Source organism: Anarrhichthys ocellatus, unplaced genomic scaffold (assembly GCF_004355925.1).
Source record: "Anarrhichthys ocellatus isolate YVR2014 unplaced genomic scaffold, GSC_Weel_1.0 scaffold24, whole genome shotgun sequence".
Taxonomy (NCBI): Eukaryota; Metazoa; Chordata; class Actinopteri; order Perciformes; family Anarhichadidae; genus Anarrhichthys; species Anarrhichthys ocellatus.
In genome coordinates, this window is record NW_022280054.1 from 385,731 (window position 1) to 406,475 (window position 20,745).

A 20,745-nucleotide genomic window follows, 5' to 3' on the forward strand; every position below is an offset into this window, starting at 1 on the left:
CAATTTATTGTGTTGTACACAAGAATTTACAGTAATGTTATACATTATGGTAATCTGTAATAATACAGTATATGTATATCTATTTGTAGTATCTACTTTATCAAAGTATGGGTGACAAAAGTAAATTAAAAAGACATTGTTCATGAATTCTTTATGTTTTTATTGTACTATTTGATACAGCAAATCCTTTTAAATTAGACATGCAGCATATGAAACGAAACATCACTGTTAAAAGTATACAAAACTGGCTGTTATATTGCTGTTGAAATGAAGGCCATCGGGATTATCCAGTTGTTCCTCACTCTACAGGAGGAGGTTTTGGCTCCGACTGCAGTAGAAATCTTCCAGACACACAGTTTTAACTCTCCAGCTGTGAAAATATCTCTTTGTGCAAGACCCACAGGGGAGCCTTTGATTTTTGTTTGTGATTGAGTGCTGACTTAACTGCCCTCCTGCAAATTAAACAGAGGGATGGGGAGGGGGGGGGGGGGATTTTAAGAAATTTCCAAAGTTATATTTTCAGAAAAGATACGAATACATTACATGCCACACTTTAATTAAACTTTAATTATTAATGTATAATGAAAGAGAGTAAGAGTGAAATGGTCGACTATATACTGTAGTGATGATGGTTCCTTAACCTCTAAAGTAATTTTAAGGGGCACTCATTAAGACAAATACACCCCCCCCCTATGCCTTAAGGGCAACAACTGGAACCAATTTCTCGGTAAATTGCACCAATTGTGAATCACCTATATGATGATGCACATTTCAAATAGGCTAAAAATTCCTTTTTACAAGGCCTCAAATAATGCTGTCACTCTGAGAATTAAATTACATCAAATAAAGCAATTGTATATGTGTCCGATGAAAATGAATTGTAGGTTGATATAGAGTTACAGTTTTAAATGAAGCACATTGTATGGGATTGAGGTAGAGACTTCAAACGAATTCTCTGAATATTCTTTCTATACTTGGCTATGGGCCATAGTAAAAAATGTTTCTCATTAAGAGGTATCAAAGTCTTTAAAGTGTCTTCCAATAAGTTAATAGCTGCATCTTAAGCTGGAGACACATACTAAAAGAGGAATGTGCAAGTTTCAATAAATCAATTTTTGAGGTCTCAGAAAAAATACACGTTTCCAAAGTTTAGAGCCAGTCTACAGCAATGTGTTATGACCCAGACAGATATGGGGAAAGAGGGAATTGTCTTCCATAAACTTTGGAATGCAGGTTACTTGCTCCATGATTTGAATGAAAACTGCATTCATATGTGAGCTGGGCGACAACCATACATAAATAAAACTAATTAAGTGTTGTCTTTAAAAAACACCACATATTTGTATGTTTGCCTCTTTAATGTGAAAGACAGTTTATCATTCGCACCATGTGCCTTCTGTGGATGATGAAAAGTTTATTTGTTTTATTTGTATTTGTTTATTTGTTGGTTTGTATGTATTTTTCTGGTTCATGTTTGGAGAACGCTAGAGTTCACGTCCTCTAACTTGGATATTTGTGATGATTTATGGGAATTGTATCTTTACCAGGTCGAATAGACTACCTCTGAACCCAATTTCTGGTTACAGCTGTTAAAGTGATACATCTCAACATGGAGAGCTGCACAACCACAACCATTTCACAAGATGAATAAACAAAACCTGTTTTTACACCAGATGAGTGTAAAAACAGGTTTTGTTTTTACACTCATCTGTATAGCCACTCATTGGCCAGATTGTGAAAAAAAATTGAAAAAAATCTGCACTAAATCAAATTACTTCTTACTGGGAGGTTTGTCCTCACTACCTCTCAGGTCACGTTCCTAAGAGACTCACAGTACAAACAATTTAAGTTACATTTCCTGGATGCAAATTGTTGATTTTTCACATTTATGTCCCTTTACTTTTTAAACTGGATTCAGCTGCCAATTTAGTGCTTAATATTTGATTACCAAGACAGTCTTTACCTCAACAAAGTCTCTAAATTAGGCTAAAACTGCAGGGAATATTTAACAATAGAGGCTTTGTTCAACCAGCTATTCTAACCTTAGTATTCCCCATGCTTCCATCCAGCAGCAAGGCTGTCCATCTGCACTCAAGGGACCAATGGGAGACCAGATCTCTTTAGTCACTCAATAGGTCAGTATTTCTACTTGCTTCTCAGCTGCTGAAACATAAGTCTCATGACTATTTCCCTGTCTAGCTTTTCATGTTTTTTTATCTTAAATATACACTTCATACAGTAAAGGCCCTTATATTTCAGTGAGTATTACTTCTCAATATGATAGTAGATTGTTCAGGTCAAGACTGATATTGATTGATATAGGAGTTCCAATACAATATATCAGGAAATAGTCATTTTGTTTGATGTACACACATATTCAAAAAATACTGATATATCTATTATAAGCTAATAATGGCTGATATATCTTTCTATTTTTTAAAAATAGATGTGAAAGGAGAGTGATTATGGACTTAACTTGACCAGGTGGCTAGAAACATGTCTCCAAATGAATGCTATCACATTCGCCATATCAACATTAAAAGGTGAAAATATGTCAGCGTTTCCACAAGTTTTAAAAAAAACAGTTATTGCACATTTAAAGAGGAAATTGCTCAGTAGAAAATTTTTTGCAATGATAGACAGTTAAAAAAAGAAAAAACTTAGAGCTGAGTGAGAAAAATTGTAAAGGAAGAACAAAGTCCACGGAGTCGGTACGAGGGAAACCAGGGAAGGGTGAGACATATTTTGGTCTGTGGTATGAATTCCATACTTAAACTAGAATGCTAGCAGCCTGAACATGGAACCTGAAATCTCAAGAGAGGACTGCTGGGAGCCGACCAACAGCAGTCTGAGAGTTCTTCTCTGTTAGCTCAGAGAGTCTGTCTTATTTCTTTGATGCTGTAAACTTGGCAACAAGTACAGTCCTCAGGAGAATGAAGTGGAGCACTTGGTTGATTTTTGTTGCTATCCAAACCTATAGGTGGGAAAGTCTTTTCAAAAAATCAAAGGATCTCTTTCCGTTCCACACTCGGCCATGTGGATGCACACACATGCTTGCTCGTACGGTAGATCGGCGTCTCTCTCAGTACCTGTGGCGATGCTGGAATTTCACACCAACATTGCAGAATCCACACATCCACCTTCTAGCCACAAGTAAGACAGATTCATATTTGCACCTCTCTGGGTAGGATTTGTCATGCTGTGATGGTGGGTCCAGGTTTCTCGGACCAGTGCTTCTCAGGAAATGACTCAGTTTTGCTGGCGGGAGCTTATACCATTAGTAAGGGAAAGGACAGCAAGCAGGTATCAGTTGTCGTCTTTCACCTGCAATTGCATTTAAAGCAATAGTTGATTTACAATGAGACTCTATGAAAGCTCTCAAGGCCTTTCTTTTCCTCAGCTATTGCCAGAAAGTGTTAAAAGTGAGCCTTCAAGTACTTAGGCCAGGTATAGGAGCCAGGTTCCGGGGCGAAGGGCCACTCATAAATCAACTGACTTTATCAATAAATTGTCCAAACCTTCCAGTAAGTTGATACTGCAACCCCCAAATGTAAGAGGAATCTAATAAATGCAATAACAAAAAAGATCCAACATGGCACACATAATTATAAGGCTTGGGATACACTTTTTGATGAGACCATGTAACCTCAGTCTCTGTCCTAAGGGCAATGGAAATACATCAGCGGGAGTTCTCCGATCTGATCGGGTGCAGATGTGGTCCTTTGGTCCCCAGAGAATAACCAGGTGGACTGGTGAAGCCCACTACCGTATACCTAAACTTCCTCACTTCAGTTACACAAACACCAAACTAAAAACATCAAAGCACTTCTAATTTATTGAGTCCCAAAGGGGGGGAAAGCTTTTAAACAAGCCAGCTCACCCAATTAGGCTGCATCAACAATGTGGCACTGCTACTTTACAGCAGAGGTTGATGTTCCTGTCTGACAAGTTTAGCTTTTCCAGGTTCAGTGATGAATTAATAAAGATGTATGTCACATCACAAATGTCACTGACACAAGTCAGAAGGCCGTGAAGGGTAAGTAAACGTCTAGGGGCAGAACCTCACTGGGAACTTAGTATTAATGTAATTCAGCTTTAACATTGCCACATTAGCTTTCATTGAGGCCCACATCTGTATTGAGACGAGGGAACCATTTTATATTCCTCTCTGTGCCCCTGGTTGTGGGAATGAGGTTGTCTGTTTTTCTCCTGTTTGACTGGTTTCCCATATTTCCTTTTTAAATCTCATTGTTTCCAGCGCAAGAAGACAAAGCTCAAGATGAATGGCTGTTGTGAAAGATAAGTCAAGAGTTCACAAATAGCATTCGTCACTGATACAATTTCACTGTCAGCATTTTTGCTGTGCTTCTGGAAAATGAATTCCCATCTCTGAAGTAAAGCTAATGTGTAATTTAGATGCAGTCTGGAGGAGCTGTAACACGTCTGAGGAAACACTAAACACCTATGAATAACAAAGGAGACAGCAGGAGTCTGACAGCTCTAAAAAAAAAAAGAGCCTTCTCATCCTATATGCATGCTCTTTAGAGAGACATTCTGGTCGAAATTTATTTCCCATCACTGCTATAAATATGTAAACTGTAGCTGTCAATCTAAGTATCTGTTTACTTTAAATTACAATATATTAACCATCTATTGACATATTCACACTTCATCTTTGAACTTGTATATATCTAGAACAAAGTAAAAATCTGCGACAACTTAGATTTTGTTTGTCAACTTCATCTTCATAATTATACTCAAATCAATTCATTCAAATCAGCAATTATGAGCCCGCATTGTGTCATCCTGAAATGCTACCAATAGATGGCATCAGCAGCTCTAATCATGGTATCTGTTATGATATTCTAAAAAACTCAAAAGATTAAATAACATTTCTGATTTTAATATGAAAATCTATGCTGATAATACCCCAGTGTCGAATTGACTAAAACAGACTCACTTGCGTCACTCTGTTAAACTTGAAAACAGACTCACAGGTTTAGTTTCACACCAAGTGAAGTCAATCAATTTACATGACATCATTTAGACCACCTGCTGCAGCTTTTCTGCTCTACATAAATGTCTTCATGGCACCTAGCAACCTCAGATACCACAATGACATCACAGGAAAAACAGACCCTCATCATTGCTTTGAGTTGGTTGCTGCTGAAGTCATGCTGCTCGGATCATGAAAGTTCGTCTAGATATTCCCTAAAGTTTTCAGTCTTCGTTTTCTGGCATATCACTTTATATCCAGTGACCAGAAAAAGTTTAGGATATCTTTGCTTCAAGCGACACATGTGTGTTTCCAGCATGTAAGACATTTCTTTTTTAGGGCTTTTTAGAATTCCGTTAGCAGGGCATAGCCCTTAGTTGCACATGAAGAAAGCAGGTTTTATGTTTAGGCCATTTGCATCAAGAGCAGCACATTCTTTCCTTGTTTGTACATGACATTGACCTTTTTAAACATATATTCCCCACCATTGTGGTTAACAACTGTAGCTGACACTTTCTGGCCTGTCCTTTGACCTACCTACTGCCCTCTATGTGCACACAGGTCTCTGCTGCGCACACAGAGATATCCTGTCAAATATGCCTGGTATCCCAGACAGGCCAGCCTCTCAAAGGTGTCTGTTGATCCCCTTTTTTCTGATTCTCATGCCACAGCTCTGCATCCTGCTTTCTCATGCAGCAGGGCGAGGGAGTATCAAACAAATATCAACACCCTGGATGAGAATTTAAAGAAGGAATGCTGACAAGAGTTCCCACTTTGGCATTATTGTAGTCGCAGATGGAGTTTTTCCCTATTACCAAGCTGATATCTTCCTGCCTCACCACTGTATAGTAGAGCTTTGAGCTGATTTGCCACTGAAAAAGTTTAGTGCGTATGCACACAAATTACCATGACAATTGTCACACCGTTACAGATTTATTTACCTGTGTTAACTGATTTGTTTGGCTACTTGGAAGCATAAAATGGTGCAAACACAAATATGCTCATGTTAGGAAGTTGATATGGTGAATTTGTTTGGAAAGAGTTGCCTAGTTAAACATCTAACAGACACAGATTAACATTCATTTGAGATCGTTTGAAATTTTTATCCATCTCACAAATTGAAATCCAATGTTTGTCCAATGCTCTATTTTTGTCTCCTCCAAATCCTGAGGGAAATATCTGGCTCTTTAGATGCTAAATACTCCACTATGTTCACCAGCGAATCACTAACTTTGTCTGTCTGGCATTTGGAGCTGCAGCAGCTAGCGTAGAGTGGGTTCATCAAAACATTTTAGCTGAAAAGAGCAACTTCCTGCAGTCAAAAACGACACTGATAGTGAGCCACAACAATAAAGTTATAGGCTGTAAAACCAAAACAATAAGCGGAAAGACAATAAAAAAAAATCCTGAGGAGAACTGTAAAATTGGGTGATAGATGTGGGACACTTTTCATATTACATTGATTCAAAATACAGCGCAACTTCAATTGTTTTTCAAAATGACAAAATTTTGTATTCAACGTGGATGCATAAGGTAAACACAATTACCATTAAATCTTAAGTTAGTCTTAAGGGATGCATTTGTGAAACCATCCCTTGTGTAAGTCAGGTAGTGTTTAGTAGGTCATTGATGCATATGCCAGACCCAAGAGATGAGCAATGATTTGTAATACCTAAACAAGAGCAGTTGCTAGGAAAACATCTATGTGAGCAACAAACTGGAGCTCATGGAATCAATCAACAACATTATTCACTAAAGTCCAGGAGCCAGCTGGACCCACTGATGTTCGTGTGTGTGTGTGTGTGTGTGTGTGTGTGTGTGTGCAGTTTTGGTGCAATACGTCAACACATCCATCCTGGACACATGGGACTCATGAGAAATGACGGAATGAACTTTAGTCAGAAGCTACCAATTTAGAGCCCTCACAAAGCTCCAAAATAAATAAAACAGTTATAGTAGGACAAATGAACCATTTCAATACATTTTTATTTATCATCAGCGTGGAAGGATACTTTACACCCTAATGGTGCATGACAGCAAATGTGGTTTCATCCTCAATAAACGTTAGAAATACTGTAGCTCTCACAATTTTACTGTAGCTCTCTCTCCTCACCTCCATATGAGCTGCTTTAGATTTGTCGGTGTGGATAACCATATGGGAGGCAGACCTGCTGGAATCTAGACAGCACACCAGCAGCAGTAGCCAAAAAAACCTTACACTGTCAAAACAAAGTGTGGCCCACACATTTCGTATATGCTAGTAGAAGCTAATGTTAGAGCATGCCAATGGAAATGTATACATGTAAACATTTATACTTAAAGACAAAGACAGTCACAAACAACCCACAAGGTAGGACCACCCTGCATATGTATATATTTCTTTTTTCTCTCTCTCTCTCTATGTGGTAAGAAGTTCCTGTCTTCCGTCTTCCTGTCAGGAAGGCTACATGATCAACCACTGTTTCTAAAGTTCAGGGGTCACAGTTCAGCCGCATCAACCAGGCTTTTCAGACCACAGCTGTTACAGCTCTGTGTCTGTTATTAGCTTGATGTTTGGCCTCAAACACCAAGCTTTATTTCTGTTACATTTCCTCAAACCTCACACTTCCTGCTGTGATAACAGACCCTCCAAAGGCCACTTAAAGGCAGGGCATTTTTGCTCAAAGCAGGGCTACTTATAGCAATACCTCACGCACAGAGAGGCTATTACGTTTACCCCCTTTACTCTCCAGCTTCATCATCACCACAGGATGAGAAAAAGTCGGTAGCTGTCTTAAAGCAGGCTTGTGGTCTGGGATTGGTAGAAAGTAAGAGTGATGACTTAAAGGTCGAGGGATGACCTGGGAGGTGAGAATAGTAGCGCAGCTACAGAGAAGAAAAAGCATAGGAGGGAGTGTTGGGGAGGCTTGGAGGGGTTTAAATGGTAATTCAGTCAAGTCTCAGTTATGTTCTTTTTATTTCCTTCCCTCATTCCCTTCGCCCTGTCCGTTCGAGAAGGAGCTGACGAGGATTACTGTGTGTGTGTGTATGTGTGTGTGAATATAGTGCAGCTTTCCCTGAGTCTGCAACTCTGCATTCACACACTATTTGATTATGCATTTGTAAAATCCTTCATGAACATTTTGAAAATCAATACAAGAGGTAGGAGAACAAGGAGTTGAATGCCTGTGGCAACCAGTCAAGTTACGGTTTACATCCATGTCTGTCCAGACTGTCATCACTTTGTTGGATTCTGACCATGTGTACTTAAACAAAGGGAAAGACCCTGACCTGGTGTTCAACAAAAGGCCTGATCCTCATAGATAGGACGGACACTCATGGCCCAAGGAATGTGCCACACCTCAGAGGTCCAGCCAAACTTAATACTGGTCCCTCATTGGCCAAAAGGGTTTTTATGTCCTGAGGGCACACATTTGATAAAACCAAAAGCGCGATCTTCAAATCAGCCCCTTTCTGTCCGAGCTCGCGTGCTGCCAGGAGGTCCCCAAGGAAACGTTTGCTTCTCAAGAAATCCTATAGGTCATAAGTAAAATTCGCTAGAAGAACATAGACTGTGTTTTTATATTTTTGTTTTTCATCCTGCTACGACCAGTTCTCTCATCATTAATGTTTACAGTGCCGGCCAAAGGAAGACGATTCCCTTTTTCGCCGAAGAGCCCCCTCTCTGCCGAGACAGAGGCTGATTGCGCAAAGCTGAAGACGCGCAGCTGAGTTTCACCTTAAACTCAAACGACCAAACTAACCGCAACGAAATCATCTCATAGTAAGAGTTTATTCGGTGTCTGGTCATAATTAGGTCATAGTGTGTTTCATTCCTTAGCGTGTTTTGTTTAAGTTACTGTAGTGTTTATAACGTGTTATTGTTTGGGCATCCCGTTAGACTCTGCATTTTCTACTCCTGTAACCATGCCGTACTAGATCAGTCACTGCTGGTGGAGGTGGAGATTGTGATCTTATCACTTCGCATACACAGCAGAGAGGCACTGATGATGCAACCAACAGTATAGTGCATCTAGTGACTAAACACCTTGAGAATCCGAGGGCCTATGCTGGACTGTTGTTCGTAGATTTCAGCTCAGCCTCAGCCCTTGACCATCAGCACCGGCGCCCCCCAGGGGTGCGTCAGTTCACCAGTCCTGTTCACCCTGTACACTAATGAATGCACATGTAGCACTGCTAACAATTACGTGTCTTCCACCCTGAATACCGCCTTTTCCCTCAGCCAGACGCTTCAGAGTCCCCCAGTGCAGGCTCAACCTCTTTAAGAACTACCTTTGTCCCCCTGTCCATCGAAGCCCTAAATGGCAAGCTAGCCGGAGCCTAACCCTGTAAGGCTGATTTTTATCTTAACTGTAAACATGTACTTTCTATGATGATTCTATGTTGATGAGGCTGCTCTACTCTCACTGTACATATTATGTACACTATTACGATGACTACAGGTGTGTTGTACGATGCAGTGTGCAATTTATTTGTTGGCTGGTGGCAGTCTGTGCATGTACTGTAGGTACTGTGTGTGATTGTGGACATTTTGAGTAAACACCAATTTTGAGACTCAATTTATAGTTTGGTTATTGGTCCCTGTTCTCAGGGTGGTTCCCTGTTATTATTAGTAATTGTTAATAAGGTTATTGATATTAATAACTCCATTGATGTTAATAGTTTAGTTTTCATATTTGCTGATAACCCAACACGCTCCTGATAGATCCCAACAACTTCATAATTTTATCCTTTTCGACATTCGTGTGAATATGAATTACCGAGTTATGGCCAAAAACGTGTTCCTTGCGGTGACAGTGATCCTTTGACCATCAAATTCTAATCAGTTCATCTAGTCCAGGTGTACATTTGTACCAAAATTGTTTCCAAGACAGTGCATGCTTGACGCAGGCCTGATCAGACCCAAATGTGCAGATCACAGCTGTGGGAAACATGACTGCATGTAAATATGGAGGACTGGGAAATTGACCTCACGTAAGGTGTATATGAATAAATTTAGCCTGAGCTATATGTGACAACAACCACAAGAGCATGCAAATGTACAGACTAGTCATTTAGATAAGCATTTATTTAGGAAGTGAATGCTGCTGACTTTGCCATTCCTGCTTCAGACACAGGAAGTTGCAGCATTGCCATGTTAACTGTTGGCACTCAATAGAATTAAGGGCAGAAGGCCATCGGGGTCATGTGATATACTGAGGCAACATAACACTTGACTTTCCTGCCACATTTTAGCAGCAATTTTACACTCACCGTGATGGTTGACGTGACGTCCACTGTGTGTCTTTACAAGATCATACACAAAGTTGCCTTTGTCCTCATTTCGGGTCTGTCTCCAAGAGAGGATGTGTGAAACCACTTTGAATTGGAACAAATGTTTTAGAGACCCCTTGATAGAAGACGTTACAACCAGCATGACCTGGGAAGGCAAAAAGTAAAAAATCGGAATGGTAATGGGAGCAAGGGGAACGTTTTAGATCAGTGCAGCATCTGCCAAAATCCGTTTCATATTTTTTCCACCTTGGAATAGAAGGTTTTACTGCCATACGTTTCCATGCTGTATATTTGCGTTGTATTGTATCAAAAGTCTCATGCTTTATCTGTGTTGGTCACCTGAGACTGTTCCGAGTGTTTGCTTGCTGTAAAGAGAATAATGTTTTTCAATGACTCACTATGTGACAAATCCATTTTGTCCTGCATAACCCTGACCTTTGGTAGTTCCCCTGTTTTTTAATATCTAGAATCAGCACATCACAATATAATGCAGCACGTTTAAACGAACCAAATGACCAAATTAACCAAATTAGTTTGATTGCAATGCATCCAATAATAAGAAACATTCAAAGATGACCAAATGATTCTACTCAGGTTGTACATGTCTTTAGGTAGATGCCTTTGAGTATAGTATAATATAAGAACATAAAAAAATAATTATAAAGGGTATTTAGACACCATGAAAAACAATGCAGAAGTGCAGATTACGAAATAATGCTTTCAAAAGTAGAAGAAGTGAATAAGAGGAAACACATTAACTTAAAATACATTTTGAAAGATCAATGGGGGGGTCACATATTTCCTAATGCTTTATTCAAAAAAGCATGTCAACACTAGAGTGTCTATCATAAAAGCATGTATGCAACAATAGCCCAGAAGATAATGTGACCTTTAAAGTAGCTCGATGCTGTAGGTTTGTGCCTTGTTGCTGTTTCTAATATGTAGGTTTAACTTTGTGTTTATCTGCTACACATTAATAGAGTAAACTCTGCTGAAGTCTTCGTGCCAGTTAAAATAGATCTGGAAAAGTTGTCTTCAGCCTTTCCTCGTGACAGGAAGCAGAAATGGGAAGGAAAAGAGAAAGTCTTCCTGTGACTTATGTATCACTACCCTACACCCCCCCCCCCCCCAACACACACACACACACACACACATGCTTGAAACATTGAAACTGTCTGGACAAGACAGATGGTCAGTGTCACAGTATCACATATAAAAGATAGAGGAACTCAAGAACTGCACTGGGATTTTGATTCGACTCCACTGACATATCAGCATAATTAACAGGTCAGTTACAATTCTTAAATTGTATTTATTATATTAAAGCGGGATAAATTACATATTGAGCAAATGTTGTACCGTTTACATAAAGACATGAAAACCAGGTATAGTGTAAATGTAATCAAACAGCTATAAATACTGCTTTATAATGTTATATTGTTAGGTCTTTTTTATATTATGAGACATCTTAACACAAATTGAACATAACTGTAATGACGGACTCACTTTTTCATGAGCGTACCAGACTTAACTTCAAGGTTCATGTGGCTTTTTTCTGTGTTTTGTTTTTAAGAAGAACTTTCTCTTGTATTTTTTTAGATAACATGGAGGGAAATACAACGTATCCCCTGTTCCCTGGCAATCAAAGCCACACCAACAACACTTGTTCCCGGGACAACGTGTTGAAGACGGTGGTTTTCCCTGTTTTCTACTCCTGTCTCTTCCTGCTGGGGCTTTTACTCAACGGCGTGGCTGCGTGGGTGTTTTTTCGCATCCCGTCGAAGTCTCACTTCATAATATACCTGAAGAATATTGTGGTTGCCGATGTCATCATGACCTTCACTTTCCCTTTCAAGGTGTGGTTTAACTTATGAGGCACATTTTTACTTTAAATTGTATCTAAGTTGTAACTAATGGCTTTAATAATGGTTATCAAACTATTTCTAATAAATTAGTAATAGTTAATTCATAAGAGCATCATTTTGGTTGCTAGGTTGTGAAACGTCTCTGTTGAGTAATTTATTAAAAGGTCATGAGTTTCTCAATTTCTCATCAATCAAGTCTGTAGTTATGAATGTTAATAGCTAATTAATAAGGAGTATTAAACGTACATTTTTAAGTTATACGATAATTGTCATTTATTAAGGGTCAGAAGTTTCTCAACTCTATAAGCCATTAGCAAAACGATGTAAGTCATCTGCAGTTGTATATGTTAAGAAGTGGGTTTTTTTCAATAATTCATCCATTCTGCTGTTGTAAATGTTGATAATCAATTAATAAATTGATTGTGTACCAAATGCCCTGCTGCTAAAAAGATAAAGTAAGTGTCCTGTGAGAGATGGATTAACACCAGTCAGAAAGATGTCTCACTACTTAGCAACCCTTGTTCTAATTATTAACTTTTAATTGAGCAATAGAGCATTATCAGATTAATTACTCAAAACAAAGTCATTAGTTACAAAGAATTTAAAAATAGTGGCTAATAAGAAACTTGTAAATAAAATATACTGTTCTGCTTTACTTTCTAGTGCTTAGTGTTCAGTCTTTTACATAAAACTCTTGTGTTTCGGCAGGTGTTATCAGACTCCAACATGGCTTCCACTGGGCTGCGTATATTCGTGTGCCGGGTCTCCTCGGTGCTCTTCTACCTCACCATGTATATCAGCATCCTCTTCTTCGGCCTCATCAGCATAGATCGCTGCAGAAAGACCCTCAAGCCCTTCAGGGGGACTAATGCGGCCCGCTTGGCCCGTCGCAAACTCCTTTCAGGCGCCATATGGACCTTCCTGCTGGTTCTCTGTCTGCCCAATGTGATCCTGACACGTAAGACCCCACCGTCTTCATATTTCAGGTGCAGTGACCTGAAGACAGCGGCTGGGCTGTACTGGCATGAGGCGGTAAATCACGTCTGTCAAGTTATTTTCTGGGGCAACCTGGTGACTGTGATAGTATGCTACACTCTAATCACCAAAGAGCTGTACAAATCCTACGCCCGCACTCAGGCCCGCAGCAGTGGAGGGACTATATGTCGAGCACCAGGTGGGGCATCAACTCGCAAACCCCACCAGGCCAAAAGAAAAATGAATGCAAACGTGTTCCTGGTTCTGGCTGTGTTCTTTGTTTGCTTTGTGCCATTTCACTTTGCCCGTGTGCCGTACACCCTGAGCCAGACCCGAGTGGTTCCCTTTGACTGTCAACTCAAACTCTTCTTTTTTCAGCTGAAGGAAAGTACGCTCTTCCTCTCATCCTTAAACTCTCTTCTGGACCCTCTCATCTACTTCTTCCTCTGTAAGTCATTCAGGGACACCCTGTTCAAAACCCTGCAGCTGCCTTCTGGTTCCTGTAGCAGGCTAACAGGGAGAGGGTCAGACACAGATACAGGCAGCGCCGCTCTTAACGACTCTTCTGTCTGTGCATGAAACCACTGGACACGATGAAGACTTTTCTGAATGCACACATTCTGTAATGATGACAACAATATTGCCACAAAGACGAAATAATGTGCGGCTGTCGGTTTAACTGTGTCAAAGCTGAAGAACCGACGCTGGCATGTTGTCTTTGCTGTTCTTTCAGTTCTCTGTTCCATTTAATAACAACATGAAGATCCTCTTCTGTTTTCAACCTCTTGAAAAGGAGAAATGTGATGCATTAATTCACTAACTGAAAATGAATCGACAGCCACACGTTTCCTCTAAAATAGTTTACCTATATAACAAGTCTGAGAAATAATCTCCTGTCAATACACGGTGATCTTCTATTGTTGCATGTACATGCTGTTTAGTTGTGTTGGCATTGCTTTTTCAGGATAATCATATAGCAGGCAAATGTGTGAAACTGTTACGTCTGCAGATATTTGTGATGTATTCTAGTTTTGCTGCTAACAATGATCTCCATCTATATAAGTAAGTAAGTATTTCTAAGGAATATGGGGGGCTTTCCAAATGACTGGGTTGTGTGCCTCCTGTTACAACCGCACAGCTGAAAGACTGGGAACTACCACTTTTACAGAAATGCATAAAAGAAGCAACAATTAAGGAAGTAAAGATGAAATACTTTCATTATTTGTTGTGTGTATGATTTATGCCATATTATGAGGTTGGTGCTCTTCACAAAGCCAAATATCAAACCCCATATTGCTTACTCAGCCACAATATATGATTCAGTTCACTTACAGTATCTACTTCTTGCAGGGAAAGTACTTGGAGGACAAATGCACTGTTACATTAATATTTGAGCTTGCTATTGTCAAATGTATAAATCCACCGTGGGCATGCATGAGGTAAAAGAAGATAACGAACATGAGCTACATCGCTACTAAATGATCACTATTTCACTGTTTAAAAAAAATGGGGGCTTTCATCACATCTTTCAATGTTGAGACCAGTAGAAATAAAGTAACCATCAGTGGATGTTACCAATACCTCAGCCTGAAAACACATAGCTTACCGCAACCTATGTTATTTGAATCCTCTGTGCCCCCCCCCCCCCACAGCAGCTCATTGTTCATGGATTTGCATCTTTCTGGTTGAAAAGGCTGATACACTTTGGTGAAATATCTTGTGTAAGGTGTTAATCTCCCAGGCTTCACAGTGTGGAGTGACGGACATAAACATTGCTGGTGAGTGAATTAATATTATGTTTTGTTTCACAAAGATTATATTTTTTTAAAGATTAAATTGAGAGGTGATTGGAGAAATCAAGCTTTCTAATTGATTAGAAGTATAGTCTGTGTGATCACTTTGATATGATTTAATCAACTGTGGGTGAACTTTCTGAAAATGTTGAGGGGGAGAAAAATCTTCAAATTAAGCAGTTTTGTAGTATTTGTAATAATTAGAGGAGTAAAATAACAGTCACATAAAATGTTACTGTCCTAAGAGAAAGGCGTATTGCTGAAAAGCTTTAATCCATCTTTCTCTATCAGATCTATTAAAATCAGTACACACTAAATACACATTTAAGGTTAAGGATTACAAATATTAATTCTTAAACAATTACAAAATAAAAAAACAAAAAGAAGCAGACACATTAAAGAAGCTTTGAAGCAACTAAAATTTATTGTACAGAAGGGACTGTGACTACATACCCCTCTAAATGTTGGTAGCTATTGTCTAGGCCTATATGTAAATTTGATCTAAAAAATAATAAAATCAATTTTTTTTGATTTTGTTTTTGGCATGGTGAAAACAAATCCTACAATTGCATAACTTCCTTTAGTCAGTGTCAACAGTGGAGTCAGGTTCTGCATCCAGAATGCATTCAAATCCTCAGGTTGAGCATTCAAAACCAAATCATTGTAACAAATTGTCTTTTAAACTATAATGACAAATGCAAATCAGGTCCAACTGGGCAAGAAGGAAGCTTTTGCAGTAGTCTCAAACGAGTCAGGGGCCAATTCCAGTAAATCTCAGCCCTCTGGTCCTCACCTCATCATCATCATTTACTCAGAAACCCCTCTTCCCTAAAACTGGACATTATTTTCTCGCATCACTAAATTCATGCCAATGCACTCTTGATAAATTCTGAACGTTTCACTTTCAAATTTGTTAAAATGTAATTAAGAAATCAAAAGCAAAAAATGGAGATGTGGGTCCGGTCTACAGCGCTTACAGAACTGCCTGCTATTCCCGTCCCACGAGCTGTTCACAGGTGTAAACCAGTTCAGGAGTAGAAGGACAAAGCATATTGAGTTTCTCTTTGATGACTGTATGTTGTTGTTTTTATTTCAGATTGCATGATGGTGTCCAAAAACACAGAACCATTCTCCTCTGAATGTGCTTCTACTAACCATGCGACCGTAGATCTGGCCATCTCGTGCCTCTACCTCTTGTTGTTCCCCATTGCGTTACTACTAAACGGGGTAGCCGCATGGGTGTCTTTGCACCTCAGGTCCACCTCTACCTTCATAGTGTATCTCAAAAACCTGGTGGCGGCTGACCTGCTCATGACGCTGACACTCCTGCCGATGGCAGCTAGCATGCTACCTGGAGCCTCACTTGAGTTAAGGGTGTTCACTTGCCGTTACTCCACTGTCCTTTTCTACTGCTGTTTGTACACAAGTATCACTTTGATGGGTCTTATCAGCCTTGACCGCTTCTTCAAAATTGTTAGACCATACGGAATGGTGTTGGGACAAAAAGTGGTCTTCAGTCTTGTAATGTCCTCCTCGGTTTGGGTGGTGTTATTTGGCGGTACAGTCATCCCAACTTTCCTTCTAACAGACCAGGATCCTGTTAATGTAACAGGAGATTTCTGTATGTCCCTGAAAAGTCCAGCCGGTGTGACTTTTCACAAGTTTGTGGTGTTATCTATGGAGAGTCTGTTCTGGCACGTCAGCATAGTGATTGTGTTTTGCTACATGTGCATCACCCTGAAGGTCCTGCAGTCCTTCAGAAACTCTGGGAGCAACAACAGCGACGGAAAGAAGAAGACCAAGCTACGAGTCTTCCTGATCCTTCTTGTGTTTTTCGTGTGTTTTGTGCCCCTCCACGTGATGCGTGTTCCAGTCACACTATATGAAATATTTGACATTAATGTCTGCAATCAACTGTGGGTCAAGATAATCCATAAATTAGTCCTGTGGATCTCTACCACTAATACCTGCCTGGACCCTCTTCTTTACATCTACCTGTGCAGGGAGTACAGAGACAAACTGGTTGATATGATGAAAGCTAAAGGGGCCTGTGTTGGGTTATATTCCGGTGAAAATGAGGATGTTTCACAGTAGAAATAAGTACCTTTTAGAAGTTAGAGATAGATTAGATGTCCTTAGTCACAAATTAGGCTGTTGTTTAATATTATGGCAGCAAGAGAACCTGAGTAGCCCAACTTTTGATCTTTAAATTCTGTGTTGTACTGCCCTTTAGTGGCCTAATGAGGATTAGCATCTATAAAACAAGGTAGAACCATATATACAAAGATACATCAGCAAATGAATTATTCTATTCTAAATGAAAAGGGTTTAACAATTTGAACACACATATACAATGTTAAATCTCACTGGTAAGAGCTGTGTGTCTTTTATGCACATGCAGTGTGTACTGTATACGTGTAGATATCTAAGTACATTCTTTCTTTCAAGTTTTCACTATGTTTGAATTCCATATTGAGGTGTTATTGTTGTAGATTTGAGTGTGATGTCTTCCTTTTATTAATTTTTCTGTGAAGGGTCAACACAGATACAGCCTAAGCCAATCGTCTCTACTATGGGTTTTTAAGAAGGAATTTAAATGATAAAATATTATCGGAGGAAAGATGAGAATTTGTAGATCATTCCCATCATCATTAATACTTGTATTGACCTTAAACAATTAGTAGTGAATGGAAATGGGGACTAAGCTGAAAGTTTATTTTTCTGCTGCACAAAAGAACAATACCTGCATCCTATAAAGTTGTGGCCTAATATTTCACAGGCTGAAATAAATGGTCACATAAATCTTTTTCGCTTCGGTTCTTGTAAATCCAAATGTAATAGATTCCTTACAAAAGAGCTTTGCTCAGTTACAATTTTATTTGAATGAATTTCTTGTATTCTGTTTTTCATTGTCTCAATAAATGATGTCATTACATTGAATTAATAAAATATGGTACATGTTTATTGTTGTATTGTAAATATCAAGTGCTAAGAAGTGAAATTAAATATTACCAATGCACCACCCACCACCACAATATTCTAGACTACACTCCAAGAATAATTTCGGTCACTATTACCATATAACAAAGATTTTCAATTAGTTTGAGTGAAAAGGAAGTGAAACACACCCCCTATACAATAAATCTTCTTGGCAGCTATTGCACTCCCTTTGTTTAACTGGAGAAAAGGCTCCAGTGTGGCCTGTGGGACTGTTTTGTTGGCTTTAACAGCTGAGGCCCTCCTTTGGTTAGATGATGCCACTGCACCTCTTGCTACAGAATCAGCTCTATAATTATTGCAGAAAAGTGTACAATCCATCAAGCAAGCAACCAGTCAACCAGGCAATCAAAAAGCTAAATTACCTAAGTAACAAACATGAAGACATGAGTAGCACAAAAAGGGAGAAAATCACCTGTCCGCTTAGCTTTTTTAATCAAAGAAACATCACCTGCACTCATAGTTATTATATAAGTGTATTTTCCTCTGCCAGCAATAAACAACACAACGTTGGTGAGTAGGGAAACAAAGGATGTGTATTTAACCCTCCAAACGATGCTCAGAGTCAAAGGCATGTCAGTACCAGGGACATTTGCTGTGCTTAATGAGTCAGAGGATGGTGACTAGTGATACACATGTAGGAGAGTTCAGGTAAAAGATTGTAAAATAATATTAAACAAACAAACATGCTTGCAGCTTCATCTTAAAGGTGAGACAGAGATGGTGATGTGTGTCTGAGAATTATGTGTGGGCCAAAGGAAGCATGGGGCCCCCTGAATACGAACCTGCACCCAATCAAATCTGCTCTAAGTCGTGTTTACACTGCAGCAGTGTTGTATGATGTCTGCTTTGCCTTTGTCCAAAGACCAGTAGTTTTTCCTGTTTTTGCATATGTCCTGGTAAATTGGCAATTCTATCACAGCTGAAACGATGATGTGTTTGCTAGGAAAATTCAATAGCGTTTCTTAAACACCTACCATCTCAGTACATTGTCACACAGGTCCATGTTGCAGCTTCGTGTTTGAGAAGAGTCAAGTCATCAACTGTAAGTTATCATCGACATTTTATTGACATAATTAGTTAATAATATAGTAATAATGTATTTATCAATGATAGATTAATTTGTGATGACAAAGATAACCACGATGATAATTATTACTTTCTGAAAGAAAAACACCTAATACAATGTATAATGATACAAGACAAGCATAGCATGTTTACATGGTGTCAAATATATTGTTTCATTAGTTGAATTACTTACATCTTTATCCACGCTACCTTGTAAAGTAAAGAATTAAAAAAGAGCAAAAGCAGTCCTGCCAGAAGAATGAAACTCATAATCCCTCCTTATTAAATGTATGTGTATTCACACTAATTCAATTATTTACTTTTTTGGTAGGAAAATTAGTGACACCGATGTATATACATAATGGAAAATATTGTATAGAAATATGCTACAAATGTCTTTTTTTATCCTTCTATGTACATAAACAACAAGCTTGTTCCTTTGCTTTGCTTCGCCTGCAGCCTTGACTGGAATAAGTGACAGATAATGGATGACTGCATGGTTCCTCCATTTGACAGTAACCAGAGTAAGTGGAGGAAGTGAAAAAAAAATACCAAATTAACCCCAATGATATGCTGTGGAATTATTTCTATGTATCGGACACTATTAAAATCCCCAACTGTCAAATGATATTACACATATTCAGCGGGACTGCTTGTTTGTTAGTATAATAAAATATAAAAGCATAATGAAGATGATGTTTCTTAACAGGATGAACTGTTGCTTCTAAAATCCAACTTTTCATTCTCCTCAGGTGCAGCGACGCCAATGAATCAAACATCTCACAATGACTCGGACATTGACGGCTTCATTTACAACCCAACTTTTGTCACTGCTCTCTACTTTTTGATGTTCCCCATAGCTTTGTTGCTGAATGGTGTTGCCGCCTGGGTTTCTCTGCACATCAAGACCACCTCCAACTTTGTGGTGTACCTAAAAAATATAGTAGCTGCTGACATTATTATGACCTTGATCATCCCAATCAAAGCTGCAAGAGACTTGCCAGGTGTGTCAAACACAATACACATACTCTCATGTTATCTCAGTGCCATTTTCTACAGTACACAGTACACATGTATCGCTCTGCTGGGCTTAATCAGTCTGGACCGTTTCTTCAAGATCATGATGCCCCAAAGCAAGTTGTTTGGTCAGAATCTGACCTTTAGCAAGCTGATATCAGGCTCAGTCTGGGTAATACTGCTTGGAGGCACAGCTTTACCAAATATCATTCTCAGTAACAAATCAGTGGCCAATATAACGGAGATCTCTTGTATGAAACTGAAAGGACCGGCTGGACTTATAATCCATGAGAAGATAATTATTTATCTAAATGTTTTCTTCTGGTTTGTCAGTGTGGTTATTGTGGTTTGCTACATTTGCATTGCAAACAAGGTTATCCAGTCTTTTCGAAAATCTGGCAGCAGCAACAACCAGGGAAAGCGGAAGATCAAACTACGTGTTTTCCTAGTTGTCGTCTTGTTTTTTGGGTCATTCGGACCGTATCACATCTTTAGGATCCCATACACGTTTCAACAAGTCAACTCTTATTCCTACACTGGCTGCTCTATTTTAAGCAGCAGGTTGGCCATAGACCTCAGCCACTGGCTTGCCTGCACAAACATCTGCATGGACCCACTTCTCTACGTCTTTCTGTGTCGGGAGTTTAAGGAGAAACTGATGTCTATGATGAAAAACGTGTCCGTCTTGTTCCAAGAAGCCTCCGCAGACAAAGTAGAAGGCATTTTGCCACAGAGTGGAGTCCGACAAAGGTCATGAAGA

The 20,745-nt window shown here is 39.2% G+C and overlaps 2 protein-coding genes across 3 annotated transcripts; both read left to right on the top strand.

The window, feature by feature from the left end:
- Positions 1-8,462: 8,462 nt before the first annotated feature.
- p2ry12 (purinergic receptor P2Y12) lies at positions 8,463-15,681 on the top strand. Of its 2 annotated transcripts, none has more exons than XM_031861303.1 (3): positions 8,463-8,759; positions 11,870-12,126; positions 12,844-15,681. In XM_031861303.1, exons 2-3 carry the CDS (start codon positions 11,875-11,877, stop codon positions 13,687-13,689), a joined length of 1,098 nt encoding a protein of 365 aa, XP_031717163.1. In that variant the 5' UTR covers positions 8,463-8,759; positions 11,870-11,874; the 3' UTR covers positions 13,690-15,681. The 2 variants fall into 2 exon arrangements, with proteins under 2 accessions (XP_031717163.1, XP_031717161.1); XM_031861301.1 differs by lacking the exon at positions 8,463-8,759 and adding an exon at positions 11,411-11,557.
- Positions 15,682-15,769: 88 nt separating this feature from the next.
- LOC116391063 (P2Y purinoceptor 13-like) lies at positions 15,770-17,843 on the top strand. Its single transcript, XM_031861304.1, has one exon. It carries the CDS (start codon positions 16,005-16,007, stop codon positions 16,995-16,997), a length of 993 nt encoding a protein of 330 aa, XP_031717164.1. The 5' UTR covers positions 15,770-16,004; the 3' UTR covers positions 16,998-17,843.
- The last annotated feature ends 2,902 nt before the right edge of the window (positions 17,844-20,745 follow it).

What these genes read in the sequence shown, in the direction of transcription:
- p2ry12 (XM_031861303.1), top strand. Translation starts at nt 11,875, where the DNA reads ATGGAGGGAAATACAACGTATCCCCTGTTCCCTGGCAATCAAAGCCAC. An exon ending in CCTTCACTTTCCCTTTCAAG is followed by an intron (nt 12,127 to 12,843) that starts GTGTGGTTTAAC and finishes GTGTTTCGGCAG; the next exon opens with GTGTTATCAGACTCCAACAT.
- LOC116391063 (XM_031861304.1), top strand. Translation starts at nt 16,005, where the DNA reads ATGATGGTGTCCAAAAACACAGAACCATTCTCCTCTGAATGTGCTTCT.